This window comes from Rhincodon typus, chromosome 2, assembly GCF_021869965.1.
Source record: "Rhincodon typus isolate 14 chromosome 2, sRhiTyp1.1, whole genome shotgun sequence".
NCBI lineage: Eukaryota > Metazoa > Chordata > Chondrichthyes > Orectolobiformes > Rhincodontidae > Rhincodon > Rhincodon typus.
The window spans coordinates 117843989-117863368 of NC_063333.1; the positions used below are offsets into that span (position 1 = coordinate 117843989).

The following is a 19380-nucleotide window of genomic DNA, read 5'->3' on the forward strand; positions in this document are numbered from 1 at the left end:
AGAGTACTGGGCTAATGGTAAGATTCTTGGTAGTGTGGATGAGCAGAGAGATCTCGGTGTCCATGTGCATAGATCACTGAAAGTTGCCACCCAGGTTGATAGGGTTGTTAAGAAGGCGTACGGTGTGTTAGGTTTTATTGGTAGAGGGATTGAGTTTCGGAGCCATGAGGTCATGTTGCAGCTGTACAAAACTCTGGTGCGGCCGCACTTGGAGTATTGCATACAGTTCTGGTCGCCGCATTATAGGAAGGATGTGGAAGCATTGGAAAGGGTGCAGAGGAGATTTACCAGGATGTTGCCTGGTATGGAGGGAAGGTCTTATGAGGAAAGGCTGAGGGACCTGAGGCTGTTTTCGTTAGAGAGAGGAAGGTTAAGAGGTGACTTAATAGAGACCTACAAGATGATCAGAGGATTAGATAGGGTGGACAGTGAGAGTCTTTTTCCTTGGATGGTGACGGCTAGCACGAGGGGACATAGCTTTAAATTGAGGGGTGATAGATATAGGACAGATTCAGAGGTAGGTTCTTTACTCAGAGAGTAGTTTGGGCGTGGAATGCCCTGCCTGCAACAGTAGTACACTTGCCAACTTTAAGGGCATTTAAATGGTCATTGGATAAACATGTGGATGATAATGGAATAGTGTAGGTTAGATGGGCTTCAGATTGGTTTCACAGGTCAGCGCAACATCGAGGGCCAAAGGGCGTGTACTGCGCTGTAATGTTCTATGTTCAACTCCAGAAAAGACTGAACAAATTTCCACTCTGCTTTTTCCCCAAGGGGAAATGTCCCAACTTCTTCAATCTATCCTCAAAACTGAAGTTTCTCATTCCTAGAACAATTCTTGCAAATTGCTTCTGCACTCTGACAGCCACAATGGTATACAGTAGTCCAGCTGAGGTCTAATAAGTATCTTCTACAAGTTCAAAATCACCTCCTTGCTGTTGTACTCTATGCCCCATTAGTAAAACTGAGGACAGTGTGTATACTTTACTGCTGTCTCTACCTTCAATGGTCTATCCACAGGTCCCTCTGCTCCTGCACCCCTTTGGAATTGTACATCCTATTTTATCTTGTCTTTTAACATTCTTCTGACCAAAGTATGTCATTTCACACTTCTCTGTATTGAAACTCATCTGTAATCTTCCATGTCATCTACAAATTCTGAAATTGTCCCCTGCATATCAAGATCCAGATCATTAGCATATATCAGGAAACACAAGGGTCCCAGTACTGACCCCTGGGAATTTTTGGTAAAGTCCCACACCTTAGCTAAGGTGGAAGCCCACAGAATTGAGGGTAAATTACTGACATGGATAGAAAATTGTTTGAGAGACAGGAAAGATGGATAAGCACTCAAACTGGCAGGTCGTAACGAGTGGTGTCCGGCAGGGACCTGTGTTGGGGCCACAGTTATCCACAGTATTCATTAACAACTTGGATAATGGCTTAAAAAATCAAATATCCAAATTTGCCGACGACACAAAATGGAGCAGCACTATAGATTGTGTTGATGACAGCATAAAATTACAATAGGAAATTGATAGATTATGCCATGAACAGATGTAGAAAATAGTCGAAGGCTAATAGGATGCTGGCTTTCATATCTAAAGGGCTGGAGTACAGGGAAGCAGACGTAATGCTGCAGTTACACAAGATCCTACTTTGACCCCACTGGAGCATTGATCAGATTTGGGCACCACACCTTAGGATGGTTGTTTTGGCCCTGCTGGGAGTTCAATACAGTTTACAATGATGTCCTTGGACTTCAGGGGTTTAAGGTATCAGGAGAAATTAGACAAATTAGACCTTTTATTCTCTAGGACTTAGAGGGTTAAGGAGTAATCTAATCAAGGTCTTCAGTGTATTAACTGGGAAAGATGAAGTAGATAAACTATATTTCCGCTGGTTGAGGATTCTCGAACCAGGGGTATGGTCTAAGAATTAGTCAGGCCATTCAGGAGAAATGTTAGAAAGCACTTCTACATACAAAGAATAGTGGAGGTTTGGAACTCTTTCTCAAATGGTGGTTAATGCTAATTGTTAAATTTAAATCCAAGACAGTTTTTTTTATCTTAAGGAGATGGACCCAAGTGAGGCTTATGGAGTTAGGCTACAGATCAGTCATGGTCTTATTGATTGGCAGAGCAGGCTGAAGGGGCTGAATGGTCTACACCAATTCCAATGTTCCCAACACCATGACAAGCCTTTGTCCAGCTGAAATACATCCATTGATCATTATTCTGTTTTGTGTCACTCAGACAATTTCATACCCATGTTGCTACTGTCCCTTTTATTCCATGACTGGTGACTTGCCTCACAGGTTTGTATGGCACTTTATTAACCTGGGTTTATCAGTTAAATTTGGGACTTTGGGTCATTTGGTTAAATCTTTTCACATCAGTAATGTATCTGGGAATAGAGACATTTGATTTTCCAGTGCACTAGCCCAATGAGCCATGACATGCTAGATTTGCATATCGCACCATGTTGCAGATATTGCACCAAATAAATAGTTTGAGGAACAAGTCATGAACAACATTTTTCTCTCAACACCCTTTTACAAAGCCCTGATTGGACATATTGATAAAAATTTTGAAATATCAAGTATCAGACCAGTCATCGTCCAACTTGAGTTAACTATCAAAACAATTTCAGATTTTAAAACATAATGATACAGGACCAAGGGGCAAATAAGCTCTACTTACTATATTAACAGCCATGGTGAGTACAACTGGTGAAGGATAACATACAATTAAAGGAAGGGACCTATAAAATGAGAAGAATAGTGTGGATCCGAGAAACAGGAAGAGATGCAAAGAATAGCAAAGAAAGTCAAAAAGCTGGTAAGAATTGAAAAGAAGGAATTCAAAAATAAATTAAAGGCTATAAATGTTGAGGCTTTTATAGTTTACAGTTATATTTAATAGTAAAAGGGTAGTCAAAGTTAATATGACCCCTTTTCTTTAAAAAAATTATACATGAAACTCCAAGCAAGAAAAAGCAATTAAACACTCATTGAATAAAGTTGTATCAGTCTTCACTGTAGGGGAAGTAGATGTATCTGACCTTCCAGGGAGGCCAACAATTACAGATGCATTCACAACAGAAATTCTGGCAGACCTGCAGAGTTTCTTCAGCAATTTCAGTTTTTGAATTAAGGAGGCAAACCGTATTAGGGAAAATAATGGCATTGAAAGATTAACAAATCCTGAGGACATGATTTCTGCAGTCACTGTGATGGTGTTCCCTCCATATAGCTGGAGCTCTGTATAGCCCTGATAATGAGGTAATGATAGATTGTATATGAATGGCACACTTTGATTTTTATCATGCTTTAAATCTGTTTCTAATATTAAGTTAAACTGTATCTATAATGGAAAATCTATGCAAGAGTTTCATTTTCTGCAATAATTAAATAAGCATAATAATTAAATAAGCATAATAATTAAAAGCATTTCAGAAAAGACACAATGTTTGCTAAGTAAAATTCTGACCTTGTTACACCGACATTCATTAGCAACCTTTTATGAATGAAAAAATTAGAAACAGAAGCAGACCATTCAGGAACCACCACCCCCACCCCCAATCCACCCCATTTCAGGGTCCGCATTCCCATCTATCTTCAGTTAATCTTTGGTTCTCATACTTAACAAAAATCTGTCTACTTCTGCCTTGAAAATACTTAACAACCCCACCTCAATCATTTTCTGAGGTTGAGATATTCCAAAATGTCCCAGCCTTCAGAGGAAAGAAAATCCCCTTATCTCTACCCTAAAAGTATAACCCCTAATTTTATAACAGTGCCCACTAGTTCTGGACTGACCCACAGAAGGAAACTTTCCTTTCATTCCACTGCTTGCTGTAGTGTTCCAGAGAAGCTCAGCGCAAGCTGGAAGAACAACACCTCATTTTCTGCTTGGGGACCCTGCAGCCCTCCGGACTCATAATGAAGTTCAATAATTGTAGGCCCTGAACTCTCCCATATCCTAGTCCTCTACCTGACACACCAGACCTTGTTATCTCACAGTCTGCCGTTACAAACCACCTATTGTTAGCCCCTAACAGTCTCCCTTAACAGCTATTCACCCTCCGAGCCAGATCGTTATCCACTCCTTTGACTGTCCAACAGTTCTTCTCTCTCTTTGGTCTCTGTCCCCACCTATCATTTTACTCCACGCCCCCCCCACACACACCCTATCTTCTGCATATAAACTGATATTTTCCTAGCCACCATCAGTTCTGAGGAAGGGTCACTGGACCCAAAACATTAACTCTGATTTCTCTTCACAGGTGCTGCCAAACCTGCTGAGCTTTTTCCAGCAACTTCTATTTTTGTTTCTGATTTACAGCATCCACAGTTTTTTTGGTTTTCCTTTCCATGCCTACCATTCAGCTTCTTCATATGCTTCAATTGAGTCACCCTCCACTCTTCTGAACTCCAGTAGAAACATATTCTAGCTGTCCAGCCTGCCCTCACAAGACAACCTATTAATTACACGGGTGTTAATTGAATAAATCTTCTCCGAACTGACTCCAGTACATTTACCTCCTTCCTGCAAACAGTATTTGAGGTATATTCCCACTACCACCCTGTATAAGTGAGGCATTACATCTTTACTTTTATGCTTAATTCCTTTTGTAGAGTAGCAACCTATTAGCTGCTTTGATTACCGGAACACTAACTCTTTGTGACTTGTGCACCAGAACACCTTTAATCCATCTGCACTTCAATTCCACCGTTGTTCTCCATTTAAGTAATTCTGTGCTCTTTCATTCTTCCTTCCAAAGTGAACAACTTCACTATTCTTTTGCAGTGAGGTACTTTGACTGTCAGTTATGAAAATTCTTTGCAGGAATCTAGTGCCAATAAATCTGTACCATTAATTCAGATTAAACCATGAGTGTCTGATAATGGAGCACAATCGGAGAAGACAAGTTTTGGACTTGTAATATTTCAACGTATGAAATGGAATGATGACTGAAAAAGGACAAAATAACTACTTAAGGACTCATTGAATGTTCTAATGTTGGAAAGAGAAGGCTGGTGTAAGGACAGACGAGATGATTAGCCTTGCTTCCTTTTTTTAGTGTTTCTTTTAATTTAAACTCGGACAGTGGTATGAGTGCTACAATCAATCTCTTCTAGATAGAAATCAATTGAGTTCTTGCAGTTCAGCCTTTTGTGTAGGAAATTCAGAAGCATTAACACTAGAATGCTTTGCCATGCCTGTAAATATGTCTTGTATTTGGGTTATGTGAATAATGGTCGCTTGGTCACAAGGTAAGAGAGCAACTGACATCCACAAAATCCATTTGTGACAAGGAGTCACTGTTTTGGAGGTGAGAGGAGGAGACTGAAAAAGTAAACCGCTTTGGTGAGGAATATTTGACTGTCAGTTACAGAAACACTGCAGTATGTCATGTTAGAGGAAGAGGAATTCACATTAAGCAGGAATCAGAAATATCAATTTTAGGGGAAGTTCTTTGCATTAAAAGTATGACATTCATCTTTGTTTAGAAGATAAGGTACAGTTGTTTCCTATGAGCTGTAATAGTCTGTTAGTAAATATGACATTTTGGGTATGATTATCAATGATGTCGCTTGCAATTATACCAGTAATATGCCCTTCAATAAGTGATCCTCATCGTGACAACAGGGAATGATATCCATATCGATTGTGTGCAGTTATTGGAAAGGCATTTATAGTTTTTGAAATTCACTAAAATCAAGTCCGGTGAAACCAAGCACTTCTCCCCAACGCAGTGTTTACCTGATTAAATGTAAGCATTCTGAATGTGTTTATTTTAATTTGAAGTAAGACCAGTTTTTGACCTTTTCTAGGTGATGTGCTCAAGATTAATAGCAGAAGTATCATGACTCACTAGGATAGTGAGCTGGAAATTGAGCCCCACTATTTCTGGAATTGTCACAAATGTGCAGATTTGATTAAACCACCAAATTGCCCAAATTTACCTAACTGAATGCTAGACTCTTTCATTAACAAGAAAGTAAGTATTGTAATCACACTTTTTAACCAATGACAAGAAAGAAACATGAACTGCTTACTTAACTCTATAACACCAAGTCGGTCCCTTTTACAAACTTCTCTACACACGTACATGAACAAGTGAACACGCACACCATGACGATGATAATGGGTGGGGAAGGTGAAAAGGTCCAAAAATATACATAACCCAAATACAAGACAGATTTACAAGCATGGCAAAGCATTCTAGTGTTAATGCTTCTGAATTTCCTACACAAGAGGCTGAACTGCAAAAACAACCAGTTCGGGTCTAGGTCCAAAACGTCAGCTTTCCTGCTCCTCTGATGCTGCTTGGCCTGCTGTGTTCATCCAGCTCTACACCTTGTTAGTTCGGATTGAAGATGTCGAGTTATTTTCTTTTCATTCCTTTAGACTCTAAGGACATGTGGTTGTGGGAGTGCCAGTGTCTTTCATTAACCGGTTGAGGATTCGCCCTTTCATTGTCACTGAAGGAAGTTTAAATAAGGTATTGTCGTAGATACAGTTCGCATTGAATTCCAGTAATTAATTTGAAAAACTACAACATCTTATTCCACAGTTTCCTTGATTTAAAGCAGTATCTTTTCCCAGTTTTTAGTCCACATTCCCAAAAGGAAGAAATCTTTTTCGAAAATGCTCCTTGCAGAGCTACACACTGAAGGTTGATATTTTGTCAAATACGTAGGCAGAACATTTCCCAACTCTGTCACAAGGTGGAGCTCGTCTTGAAGTGTGCTGAGACAGGAATTCAGTGTTATTTACACCTGAAATTGTAGACTTTGCGTTCTAAACTTGTGTGAGAGCAATTCCAAAGATTAATGATCCTCTGAAGGGAGAAATTCATTCCTCTTCATATTATACCCATATTTGTTTGGAGCAGACAGATGATTTACACACGTTGAGTATAAGGGTCCAATTTTTGCTTGGCCTGCACAGAGACCTTCAGTTGCTTGTATCCGTTGAATTTCAAGAAAATTGGTCAGGATGTGAGACCCAAAGAACAGGTGATATAAAATGTCTGAAACCCAGGTAAATGAAGGTGTCAAATTGAAAGTGAATGCCACTGAATCTAATCTTAAAGATGATAATTGTCTTCAAATTTAGTTGGATCTTAGCCTTATGTAGACTATATTGAAAGTGTTTAATAATTTGGTAATGTTGACTGGTTGTATTTTGTGCGATGCCTGACCAAGCACTTCTCTCTAACACTGTCTACTTTTAACAGGCATTCCAAATGTGTTTTTTTTTTCATTTAATTAAAGTACAATATAAATCTAGTCAAACTAGTTTGTGACTTGCCTAACAGGCCCAAACAAAACAGTGCAGTATTAGAAAGCCCTCCAAACATTCCAATCCCATAGCTGAGTCTAGGAGTGCTGCAGCAAGTAACTCACTACCTGACTCCCCAAAGTCTTGTCCATCATCTATAAGACACAAGTTAGCAGTGTAATGAAATCCTCCCTACTTGCCTGGATGCGTGCAGCTCCAACAACATTCAAGAAGCTTGACACCATCCAGAACAAAACAGCTTGCTTGATTGGCATGACATTCACAAGAATCCAGTCCCTCCACCATTGTTTAGTAGGCAGCAGTGTGTGCTATCTATAAGGTGCACCTCAGAGATTCACCAAGGATTTTTAGACAACACCTTCCAAACAAATGACCACTTCCTTCTTGAAGGACAAAGGCAGCTGATACCTGCAATTTGCAAGTTCCCCTCCAAGCCACTCGCCATCCTGACTTAGAAACATATTGCCATTCCTTCACTATCACCGGGTTAAAATCCTGGAATTTCCTTCCTAAGGACATTGTGGGTCAGCCTACAGCATGTGGACCGCAGTGGTTCAAGAAGGCAGCTCACTACCACCTTCTCAAGGGCAACTAAGGGGACACGCAATAATGCTGGCCAGCCAGCAATGCCCATGTCCCACATCCCACGAGTGAATCAAAAAATAAACTTGCTTCTTTCAAAACCATCTATGAAGTGGATGTAAAACTATGTTTCTCACTAAAAGTAGCTGCTTGATCCATCCATTTTTAGAGTCATGTTCCAGGCAGGCAGCTGGTAGCTTTCTATTTGCATTACAACTGACTAAATCAAATCCATGCTTTTAACTGTTGGTGGTGACATTGGGGGTTTTGCTTAATGTATAATGAGTCACTAAGTTGCTGCTCATCCTTATGAACTTTAATTGTTTCAGTGTTTTGTTTCCTCTCATTTCTGCTCCACATCTTCTCCTCCTATACAGTAATCTGTGAATTTTTTTAAAAAATATTCTTATGGTTGGGGAGAACCACAGTTTACAGTAGATCAACACCATATCACATTGGTGGATGGTTGTGGATTCAAACCCCTCCTAAAGAAAAGATCATAAATTATAGGCACACATCTTCAAAGAATCACTGAAGAAGTGCTGCATTGTTCTCACTTCTCAGCTATGCATGCCTTGAAGAATGAGCAAGTACCACCCCCGCCGCCCCTATCTTCACCAGTACTCATTGCTCATCTGTTGAAGATGACAATTGTTGATTTGCATCTAGTTCTTTGAGGGATTTCCTTTCTCTGAAAAAGCTAGTTGCCCTTATCTGATTCCCTTTGTTCTACCTGTTCACTGCCCTATCCTCAAGTTTTTGAGTGGCATCCAAAATGTCATGATCCAAAGGATGTCTGTTTCCAGTTCTGTTAACGAGTTTTCCATGCTCTTTACTACTACATCTAATCTGTCAAGTTACGACCTTTACTTTCATGTTTTCGTCTGTTGAGACTAAAACTACAAGATTTCCATTTTGCACCATTGGATCTTGCAATGATGTATAACCATTTTCTGACACAGTACTAGAGTTGCTTTCACTCACTTATCAGTACCTTCACTGTGCTTTCTTACTTGACATCTTTTAGTACCATTTTGTCTGTCCATTGTCCTGTCAGCTTGACCATCATCCTGAACGTTGAACCAATATTTAAACTTGCAGGTAGCTTTTCCTGCATGTCCCACATTTGCCACATCCCTTCAATCATTGTGCCCTCTGGAACACCAGTCACTCAAGTAGCTCGTTGTCTCATGGATGTAATGTGTCATGGTCACTCACTTTAACACTACGCAGTCTCTGATCCACCGCGTTCTGTTGCTCGGGAGTTTTATCATGAGCAATGTGATACAAGGTGTTTACTACGTTCAGCCATTCAGGGTCAGTAATGTTGCAATTAATTCTGATTTAATGGTAAGGAATGACTGTTACTAAACATGGCAATTAAACTGTTAAGTATTATCCTCCCATCACAACCTCTTATCTTACAAAAGCCTTTCCGTTTCCTGTGATCCTCTCTTTGTAGCATGCTGAGCATCTTGAACTGAATTGTGCTTCAGAAAGCCTTGACAATGCCTCTGTGCTCTCCCCATTTTCTCTGAGACTTCAGCCTGAATGAAATGCCACCTTCTTGCATGTAAACTATTTACTTCATTCATGGGATATAGGTGTTGCTACTTTGCCAGGATTTTGACCATAAAGTGGTCATTGTTTTTCACTAGGATAATTGGTTAATGGACCTAAGTTTGTTCTTGTTCAAATTCCTTCTTTTTAAGTCTCTTGGGTTTTTTGTCTCTCCATTTTCATGGAGAGTTGGGGAAGAGAAATGTTTTCAGTTCAAGTCACTGACTTCAGGAAAGTAGCTGATAGCCTCCCATTTTTGCCCTGCATTTACAGTTTTGTAACAATCCGAGACATCCAGAACTTGCCAACTGAAAAGACAAGGAAGCTTAAGAGAAGGAATTCTAACCAGAAAAGACCCAGGTTCATGGATCAAAGTGAGAAGTGACCATTGCATTATCGTCAACAGCGTGCTGAAATCAAAAGCGATTGTGAGAAGCAATCTCAAAGTAACTACTTCTAGAAGCAACCTTATCTTGCACAGCTAAAAATGTGTACCACTTGATTAAACTTTATGCTATTCTGACTCTATTCCAGTTTATAGCCCCAAAAATGAAAAATGTGGTCCCTTACATAGTTCTTTCTAGAGATGGAGAACTATCTCTCAGACAGAAATCAATTTGTGATTTTACCCGCAGACTAAAAGATGAAGACTATATCCTCCAAACATCACAAAGGAATTCTTTGCATGAATGTTCCATGCCAGATTCATGTCAATTTGCAGTCTGGATGATCAGTTTAAAATTTTATTCAGCATTTCATCAATCACTCCTTGATTGGTTTCGCAAAGTCCGTTGGCGAGGCTGTTCAGCTGCGTTACTGATGGCCATGAAGTTTATACTTGTATGCATGTTTCTGAACTCACAGTAGTCAAATTCTCCTCTATTATCAGTCAGAAATTTTTCTAGTTTCCCGAGTTTGGTTCTTATTCATTTCTCTATGATTTTGTCTGCAAGAACATCAGGGTTATTACAAGGTATTTTTGCAGAAAGACTAAATCTGCTTGTCAGTCTGTAAGTGTTGAGGAGAAAGTATTCCCATCTTTGCTCCATCCATTTAAATTCATGGCTTCATTAAAGTTGCATATCATTTGAAGGCTTACAATAGGAATTGGAGACTGTCGTGGCATTGTTCCTAGCTCTGGTACAGGATATCCCAGGTTTGAGTCAGACCTGCCCTGAATCCATTGTAATGTGTCTAAATGTAAAAAAAAGCTACAACAGGAAATGATGCTGTCCTTTGATATGTTTTACAGATTTTTCAATTCAGACCGGTCTGTTCTATTAGCCTCCTTTCAATCTTTTACCAACTACACCTACATCTTTTAGATGGATTTTTTTAACCTTTGACAAGTAGGGTAAGCGTATTATCTGTGTAAATTCAGACTTTTTTTAAACCTCTCATTCTTCCCATTCAATACTGTTAATACTTACACTCTACAGAGCAGCAGGATTTTTTCAGTGATGCAATATCTTGACTGGGTAAACTGCAGACCCAATACTTTCTGAAAATCGTTGTCATTCTCCTTGTCTTGTTTCATTGTGCCTTTCTGACAGCTATGCTATTGACTAAATATATCTTGCAAGAGATTGTATGAATTTACAATTCTTTTTACTGATCTGTATTGTACATCACCAACAAGCATTCTTTGACCTGACATTGATGCTAGCTATGAGTGAAGTAAAATATTTAACCAGTCGTGTATGTTGAATGCAAATCAGCAGTATCTAAAACTGTAGAGTTAAAGGAGTCCAGGGCTATCAAATTTATCACGGTCTAAAACATCTGAGCAGCATAATTTGTTCAGATTCATTATTATTAGCCCATCCATAGTCCTCATTATCAGTCTGTCCTTACTTGGAACCTTAAGTCAAGGTTACCACTTTGCTTGGGCACTTTGCTCATAATAGTACTTCATGTCACACTTGAAGCACCTATCAGCAGTTCTGTGTGCAATGCTACTATTCATTCACCCATTATTTTTATCTTTTGCTGTAACCGCAAGACCTGCTAAAGGTGCTTGTTGTCCTCATTTTGCCCATGCTTAGTCTTTTTTCTGTTGACATGACACCTGCATCTGTTTTGGGACTGTGTTGAAAGCTGATCATTGTCTCCAGTTCCCTGTTTGAAGGCAAAATGTTTCATTTGTTCTGTGATGTTAGAAGGAAGTAATTTTTGGCCCAGGAAGTTATTTGTAAGGCAGTCCATGTAATCCAATGAAGATGCCTCGAACATTCACAAACAATTTAAAATGAGTTGCCTGTCCATGTTGTACTTTAGCATAAACTAGTCATTTAAATGCTAGTATTTATCCAGGAATTCCTAACCTGAATCTTGCTATTCTTTTTCATGATCTGTTAAAGTCCGTGATTATACTCCATGGAATGGCCATCTGATTCCTGACATCCATCAAATTCTGACCATGTCTCATTTAAAAGACCATCTTTCTTGTAAGCATTATCCAAAAACTCTAATAAAATGTCCAGGCTTCATGATCCAGCTAATGGATGTCTATCTGTCAAAATACTTATGCTTTTACTACTTAATGATAAACAACAATACTGTGACCATAGCTTCTTATCTCTTTGATTCAGTGCAACCCCTGTCCATGTATCCTCCGCATTCTTGCACTGGTCGTGTGGTTCAAATTTTGAGAACATTGGGCAGTGATTTTACCCCAGTCTTTAACCGAACCATTTGTATATGGGTTTTGCTGTTTTCATCAATGCCCACAAGAATTTTAGTATTCCTGCCTGAATTTTTTTTTAGTTCCCAACTTTAAATCAAACATCCACTGCTGTCTTTTTAATATCTAGAAACCCTTGACTCTGGTATCAGCCCAGGAGCAAATTATTTGACATTTTAAGCTTTTATTTACACAATACACATTACAAGCATAGATTTTCTCAACATGCACAGCCCAATTTCAATATGAAAATCATCCCCTATTATAGGGGCCCAAATGAATTCCTACATAATACTCGCCACTCATCCCAACAGTGACGTAAAGTGTGATTAATATGTATTCGTAGAATTCACAATAGTGTTTGGATTTTAAACTAGAGATAATTGGCTCAAGGTCTTTCTGTATGATTTTAATAAGACGGTGTATTAATTTTATTATGTATAATTTAACCAGTAACTTGTTATGCTTTCTGAAGCCATCATTTTTAAACCAGTATGTGCAGCAACTGGGCGGCACAGTGGCTCAGTGGTTAGCAATGCTTCAATTCCACACTTGGGTGACTGCGCAAACTCCATACCGACATTCTGCGTGGGTTTCCTCTGGTTTTCTTCCACAGTCCAAAGATGTGCAGTTTAAGTGGATTGGCCATGCTAAATTGTCTGCACAGTCCAGGGTTGTGCAGGCTAGGTGGATCAGCCAAGGGAAATGCAGGGTAATAGGTTAAGGGGGTGAATCTGGGTGGAATGCTCTTTGGGGGGTCGGTGTGGACCCAATGCGCTGAATGGCCTGTTTCCACATTGTAGGAATTCTATAAACCAAATGACAGGAGGCACTCATGGAGTGATGATAGGAATATTTTTGCGTTGTAAGTTTTACAATGGGAGAGAGCAAATATTGAAAGGCATTAATTTAAAGGAGTTTCAAAGAAGTGTTATAGAACTTCGATAACTGGTGCACTCTCCACAGATACTGCCAGACCTGCTGAGTATATCCAGTGATTTCTGCTCATGTATTTTGAAATCTTGTAAATTGTGTTGTATAGCTTGGTTTATTCTATTTTATCTTCATTCCTTTGTCTAATAATCGTTTTAGTTTTATTGTTAAAACTAAATCTGCAAGTTTGCATGTTTGTGTTTCAGTGAGAGACCACCTTTCTTAAACTTTTTTAAAAAAAAATTGTCAGAGCTTAATTTTAGGAGGTACATTGCATGTTACCGACCACCTCGAAAAATAACGTTGCAACCGACTCTGTTGAGACTGTTCATAGTAATGGTACGTTGAGGGCAGTCTTATCAACTTCATTGTGAGTTTTTCACTCCTTCGGGAAAGATAGTCCCAACCTTGGTGAAGGTCAGCCAGTTTAGTAAATAACCCGTGAGAGCAGTCTTTTCAGGAAGCAATTTCCTTCCACTATTACTATGCTTTACTGAGAAAACTGACCTGGTGATTTTTTGTTTTACGAAACTCGGGTACGTCCATTTTATTTCGTTTGATCAATATTGGTGAATGTCCTTTTATCTTTTAGGACACAGACAAATGCTGGTCAGTTTTTTCAATTGTGGTGATAATATTGCGATGTCATAGTCATAAAACTTACCACTAGCACTGTATATAAATCTAAGATGCCTTTTTCATCTCTTTTGTTTGCTTCAGGTCACTATGTTCGCAACATCTGTGTCTATGGTTTGGGAGACCTGGAGTGGCTTGTTCAAAAGGACTTTTTATTTGCAAACAAGTTTGAAGTCAACAGCCACCCACTAGTGGCACAGTGCTTGGAGCGGTGGTTAAGACCAAGGACTTTGTCTTCTTCTGAAGTACCAATTCAGCAAGAATGGTACATTAAGAATAACAAGTGTTTCTTTAATATTGAAGGCAATGACTGCAGCATCCCCTTGAAGTGATATACGGATCCTTAGTTATAAAAGAAGCAAGAGAAAGAAGAGTTTTTGTGTCCCGCATCCCTTCTCTAATCCTAAAAGGAAGCTGTTTATCTGTCATTGATTAGATGGAAAATATTTTCTCATCTTCCTTTTTGAATTTAATTGCTTCCCTCATGTCTTTCCTCTGCCCTTCAATTTGTATCACCTTGAAAGTTTATTTTTCATATTTAAATTATTGGTTTTTGTGCAGGACATCATTTATAAGTGAAGAGAATGAATGGATGGTCAGCATTCCCATCACTGCTGTCACTAATGTGCAATCATCTGCTAGCAGATGCAGAAAAACAATATTTTCCCTCCTTTCTTCTGCCTGCTCAGTGCCTCCTTCACTTGGTACTCTTCACTTTCCCATTCTTAGAAGAGTTGACAAGATGGTGGGAGTATAGATTACTTTCCATAGAGTATGTTGATTGCCTACTTGAGAATACCACGCAAACCAAATACCACCAGCCTGTAAACTCCAAAAGAAAATATGAGCAAGGTGGGGAGAAAGCTTTCGGAAAATCCAAAGGCACTAAACAAAATGGACTCCATTAACAAACTTAAAGGAGCATTAGACCTGGCAACTCAAACATGGGATTGCAAGAGACATCGTCGGAATTGTTTTTTTTATAAAAATTCTAATGCAGTATCTAAGGAATTATAAATGATTTAATAATGTAACTCTGGTGGGTAAACATTGGAAATAAGTATTAAGGTATCAATTTAAGAACATCTAAGTTAACATCTCAATTAAAGGAAAATATGTTTAACAAATTTTACCGGCATTTTCTAAGGATGTAACAATTATTTAGAGGATGAAAAAAATGGATATTCGTTTAGAAAGCCTGTGATGAGATTCATCACACGGTTTAAGGAAGTAATGAAAACCAAAGGTATTGAAATTTGTGTAAGACGATGTATTAATTTTATTATTGATGAGAAAATGGGGGTATTTATTAGTAATTTTAATTATAACAGAATCGCTCAAAACAAAAGGAATTTTATGTGGGTGACTCTGCTGGTATTTTTGACTATGTTGGAAATGTTGCAAGTATTGCAAGTCATAATTGAAAAGTTAAATTACCATTGATGTTGTAAAATGTGACAACATTGTATAGTGAGAAAATAACTGGTTATTGATAAGGAATATAAAGGAAATCGTTGTGCATTTATAATGTACTTTTGATATAGCTACAAATACAAAGGCACTTCAAAGATAAATAATTCAGTTTGAATTAATGGCAAATTAAAGAATGAGCTGCTACAAGGGATAATAAAGTGCTCAGTCAAGGAGAGAGATTTAAAAAGAGTCTTTAAAAAGTGAAAAGATTTAATGAGGGAATTCCAGAGTCCGAAAGCCTAGGTAACTGAAGGTATAGTTCTGAATGATGGGCTGAAGGGAAAGGCTGATATTAATAAATTGCAATCAGAAGAATACAGAGTTCTTTGGATTGGAGGTAGGAGCAAGTTACAGGGATGTGCAAAGCCATAAAAACATTTAAACGCAAGGAGGAGAACTTTACATTTGGAAAATGTGAACCAGTATAGATCACAAAGAACAGAGATTACTGGGAACAGGATTTTGTGAGGAATAGGATACAGATAGCAGTTTTGGATTTGGTGGAATCTAATATTGAAAGAAGAATCTCGGTGAATGGGAAATATTACAGAAGCACTTAGAATATTTAAGAAACTATAGTTTGATGGACCAAGTATAAATCCAAAGAAAGAGTTGTCACAATCTGTAAACCACTGGTAAAGCACAACCTGAAGTATTATATCTACATTGGATCAATATTTGCACAATTGCAGGTGCACTGAAAACAAATGTCAAAGAAAGGCAATGTGAATAAGATCAATTCTTGTTGGCAGCCCCTTGATTTGAACATGACATTTAGTCAGGGACATAAGTTTCTTCTGTGGGTCTTCATGTGACTGTTCAGGCTGATTCTCAACTTGCAGATCTTTTGACATGAAGGGAAGGAAATCTTATGAAGTATGGAACCCAAAGTGCAGGATTTGTTTCCTTTTTTTTCTACTGCCACTCTGTCTTGTTGTTTAAGGCATTTCGACTCGGCACGATGCAACTCAATGGGCAAGTTATTGCTGTTTTAAACGATTTATAAATGAGCTCCATGCAGTCACTTGCGCCAACGCTGCTGTACTTGAACCTTAGAATGTTTTTGTAGTGTTTTCTTTGTCCTCCCCGAACACTGGCAAGGACCTGAGGGGGAGATGTTGTGCCATCCAGGCAGTGTCCTGTCCATTGTGTGTGTTTTGCCTGAATACTTGTAGACCTGGTTTCAAGAAAGACACCAGTGTTTGTTTGATGGTCCTCCCATTAAACAGAGTGTCATAGAATCAAAGAATCCATGCAGTCCAGATACAGGCCATTCGGTCCACCGAGTCTGCACCGACTCCCCGAAAAGCAACCTACCCAGAGCCAGCTCCCTTACCCTATCCCTGTATTTCCCATGGCTAAGTCACCTAGCCTGCTCAAATCTGAACACTATGGGGCAACTTAGCTTCGCCAATCCACCTAACCTGCACATCTTTGGACCGACGGAGAAAACTGGAGCACCTGGTGGAAACCCATGCAGACACTGGGAGAACATGCAAACTCCACGCAGATAGTCAAGGCTGGAATGGAACCCGGTCCCTGGTTCTGTGAGTCAGCACAATGGTAACAACTGTGCCACCGTGCTGCCCCAATGTGGTGGCAACATTGCTGTTAGAATTTCTGTTGAGATCCTGTGTGTCACTAATACACAGTCCGCAGTTTCACTGCCGTGCAGGAATGAGATGCTGACGACCACTTTGTAGGTTAGACTTTTGTTTACTCGTGGAAGTCTTAGATGTAAACACTTGCTGGTGATCTTCTGAGCTGTGTGGAAGCCAAAGAATGGGAAATGTTCAACATGTTGCAGTGTTATCTTCAACAAATACAGAACTGATCAGTTTAAATATAAAGGGAGCTAAATCTATTCTGTCTGTAGAAAGGGTAAGTAAAATTGTATGTTTACATTACATCTGTAGTGTCAGTGTAAAGTGGTGTTCCCTTGTAAAAAATCTAAATTTGCAATTCCTGACCTGGCTGTCAAAGGAACCACTTTATTCCAGAGTCAGCTTGGTCCCTGACTCTTGATTCACCTAAAAGTCTGTTCACTTTTGACTGTGAAGCCACTTGCATGGGTACTACTGGTATAATGTAATTTTGCCTTAGGTTTGTGGGAGGACTGTAAAAGTGAAGGTGAAGATATTCTTAGTATATAAGCAAAAGGAATGATTTTAACCAGTGATGTACTTGTAAAATTAGGCAAACAGTGCAATGTTTGTGCATGTTGTTCACTGCAGTGCTGGCTACATGTCTTCCCCCAACCCCGACAATTGGTACTGTACTTTAGTTTGTGTATTTTCCATTTTTTTTAGTAAAGAATTGTGTTTACGATGTTCAGTTGACAGCATAATCATCATGTAAACAGAAAGTGAATGGTTAATCATGTGCACTGTGGTAAACTGTTGACAAAATAAAGTACTTGTTTCTTGTACCACAATGGTGTTTGTAGTCTAGAAATTACAGTTAATTAGTTTCATATTCCACTATCTGCTATTTTATTGCAGGTGTCAGGTGATTCTGTTTTAAATATGTTGCTAAATTCAATGTAATATATGAATGTTTATTGTTCATGTGCTAACATTACTGGATTAATCAACACTAATGTAATAGATCTTTTAATCACAGTAATTGTCACAAGCTTCAAGATCTTGATCAGCATTTTGATGGTTGACTGAATGTTACATTCTTCACCTTTTATGCTTTTTAACACACATCTTGTATCCCCATTGGAAGTACATGCAAATGATGTACATGGATGAAATATGAATAATGACAATAAATAAGCCTTTAACACGATAACACTGAATTTTTGATTTTTTTTGCAACTGGCACTGATTCAATAGACACCTGGATAAACAGGTTTTGAGTAATAAACTAGTCTATATAGAATATTTTACAGGCAACACAGCTAGCATCCAAATAACCACTGATTGAAAGGTTCGATAAAATGTATATAGAAGGAATGTATTATGTGAAGTAACCATAACATTCCCTTTAAATTTCATCCAGGCATGGACTTCATGGGCAGAATCGGTCTTCTTTGCTGTAATGACTTTCTTCAAATGTAATTGTTTTGCATTGAATGATTTATTGTCACTTGTATTTTACAGTGAATAATACAGTAAAATACAGTGAAATGCTTCAACTGTCACCACAATCAGGTGCCATTTTGAATAGTTTAAGAATAAAAATAAAAAGATATCACTGAAAGAGTGTCAATCTGTGTTCCGCTGTTTCTGCTATGAGTCCTGATCTGGCTCACCAACGACACCTGTGCTGCTACCCCTCCTCCACTGCCTTGCTGCCTGCTCCAGACCCACCAACGTGGTTGCCACTCTTCGGGTGCCATCTCTTCACCGCTGGGCTCATCGTGCTTCCACCAATGCCAGAGCCAGGTGCCGTGCTTAACGTGCACTCGACCCGCAACCAGGTGTCCCTCAGTCTGCTGCTGCTACCTTGCCAATAACCAGGAATCCCCAACTCATGGCCTACTGCAACCAGGAGCTGCTGCTGCTGCCTCAACAATAACCAGGGGTCCCCACTTCGACATACCATGCTGTGTCAGGAGTCTCTGCTGTGGGCCTGCTGCAATCAGGAGTCTTTGGCTCTGCTTCCAGGCCAGGCCATTGCCTTGCCAGGCATCCCACTCCATCTGCCCTCAGATGTTGCTTCTCTGTCACTGCCAACAGGGAGAAGATGAAGACAAAGAAGATAAAAGGCATAAGGAAGAAGGAAGGAAGTGGCTGGTCTGAAGCAGACAGGCTCAGGAGCTGGAATGCTGGCATGGCCATCTTGTTTTTCACTTGAGCCTAATGATATGGACTAATATTGTATTTTTTACATGTGTCATTGGGTTCTTGGTAACCATTTTCTTTCTATAATGTCAGTGGTATACAATTCAGACTGCAGTGATATTTATGATAATGGAGGATGTTTAAAAGTTCTAATGGAGAGTCACCAGATTGAAATATTAACTCTGCTTTCTTCCTGCAGATGCTGCCTAACCTGCTGAGTTTCTCCAGCAATTTCTGTTTTTGATATTTGATATCATTCTCAACTTACTCAATTTGGACATCCATATTCTGGGCCCTAGAGATAAGAAAATATATGAACTAGGAAGATTTGACTCCAGTTCCACAACCAACTGAAGGTGGATTTTTACAGTCTACAAATGCTTTTATAATGTCACAATATATAGAA

At 39.1% G+C, this 19380-nt stretch overlaps 1 protein-coding gene across 2 annotated transcripts in view; it reads left to right on the forward strand.

Moving 5' to 3' along the window:
* The window catches only part of LOC109916821 (beta-1,3-galactosyl-O-glycosyl-glycoprotein beta-1,6-N-acetylglucosaminyltransferase 7-like), a 46698-nt gene extending 28726 nt beyond the window's left edge, over positions 1–17972 (forward strand). The window contains exons 3-4 of one of the 2 annotated variants that reach the window (XM_048616028.1): positions 6420–6513; positions 13795–13908. In XM_048616028.1, coding sequence (XP_048471985.1) covers positions 6420–6472 — 53 coding nt within the window. In that variant the 3' untranslated portion in view covers positions 6473–6513; positions 13795–13908. Of the gene's footprint in view, positions 1–6419; positions 6514–13794 lie in introns of both variants that reach the window. The other variant, XM_048616022.1, reaches the window with a different exon arrangement.
* The last annotated feature ends 1408 nt before the right edge of the window (positions 17973–19380 follow it).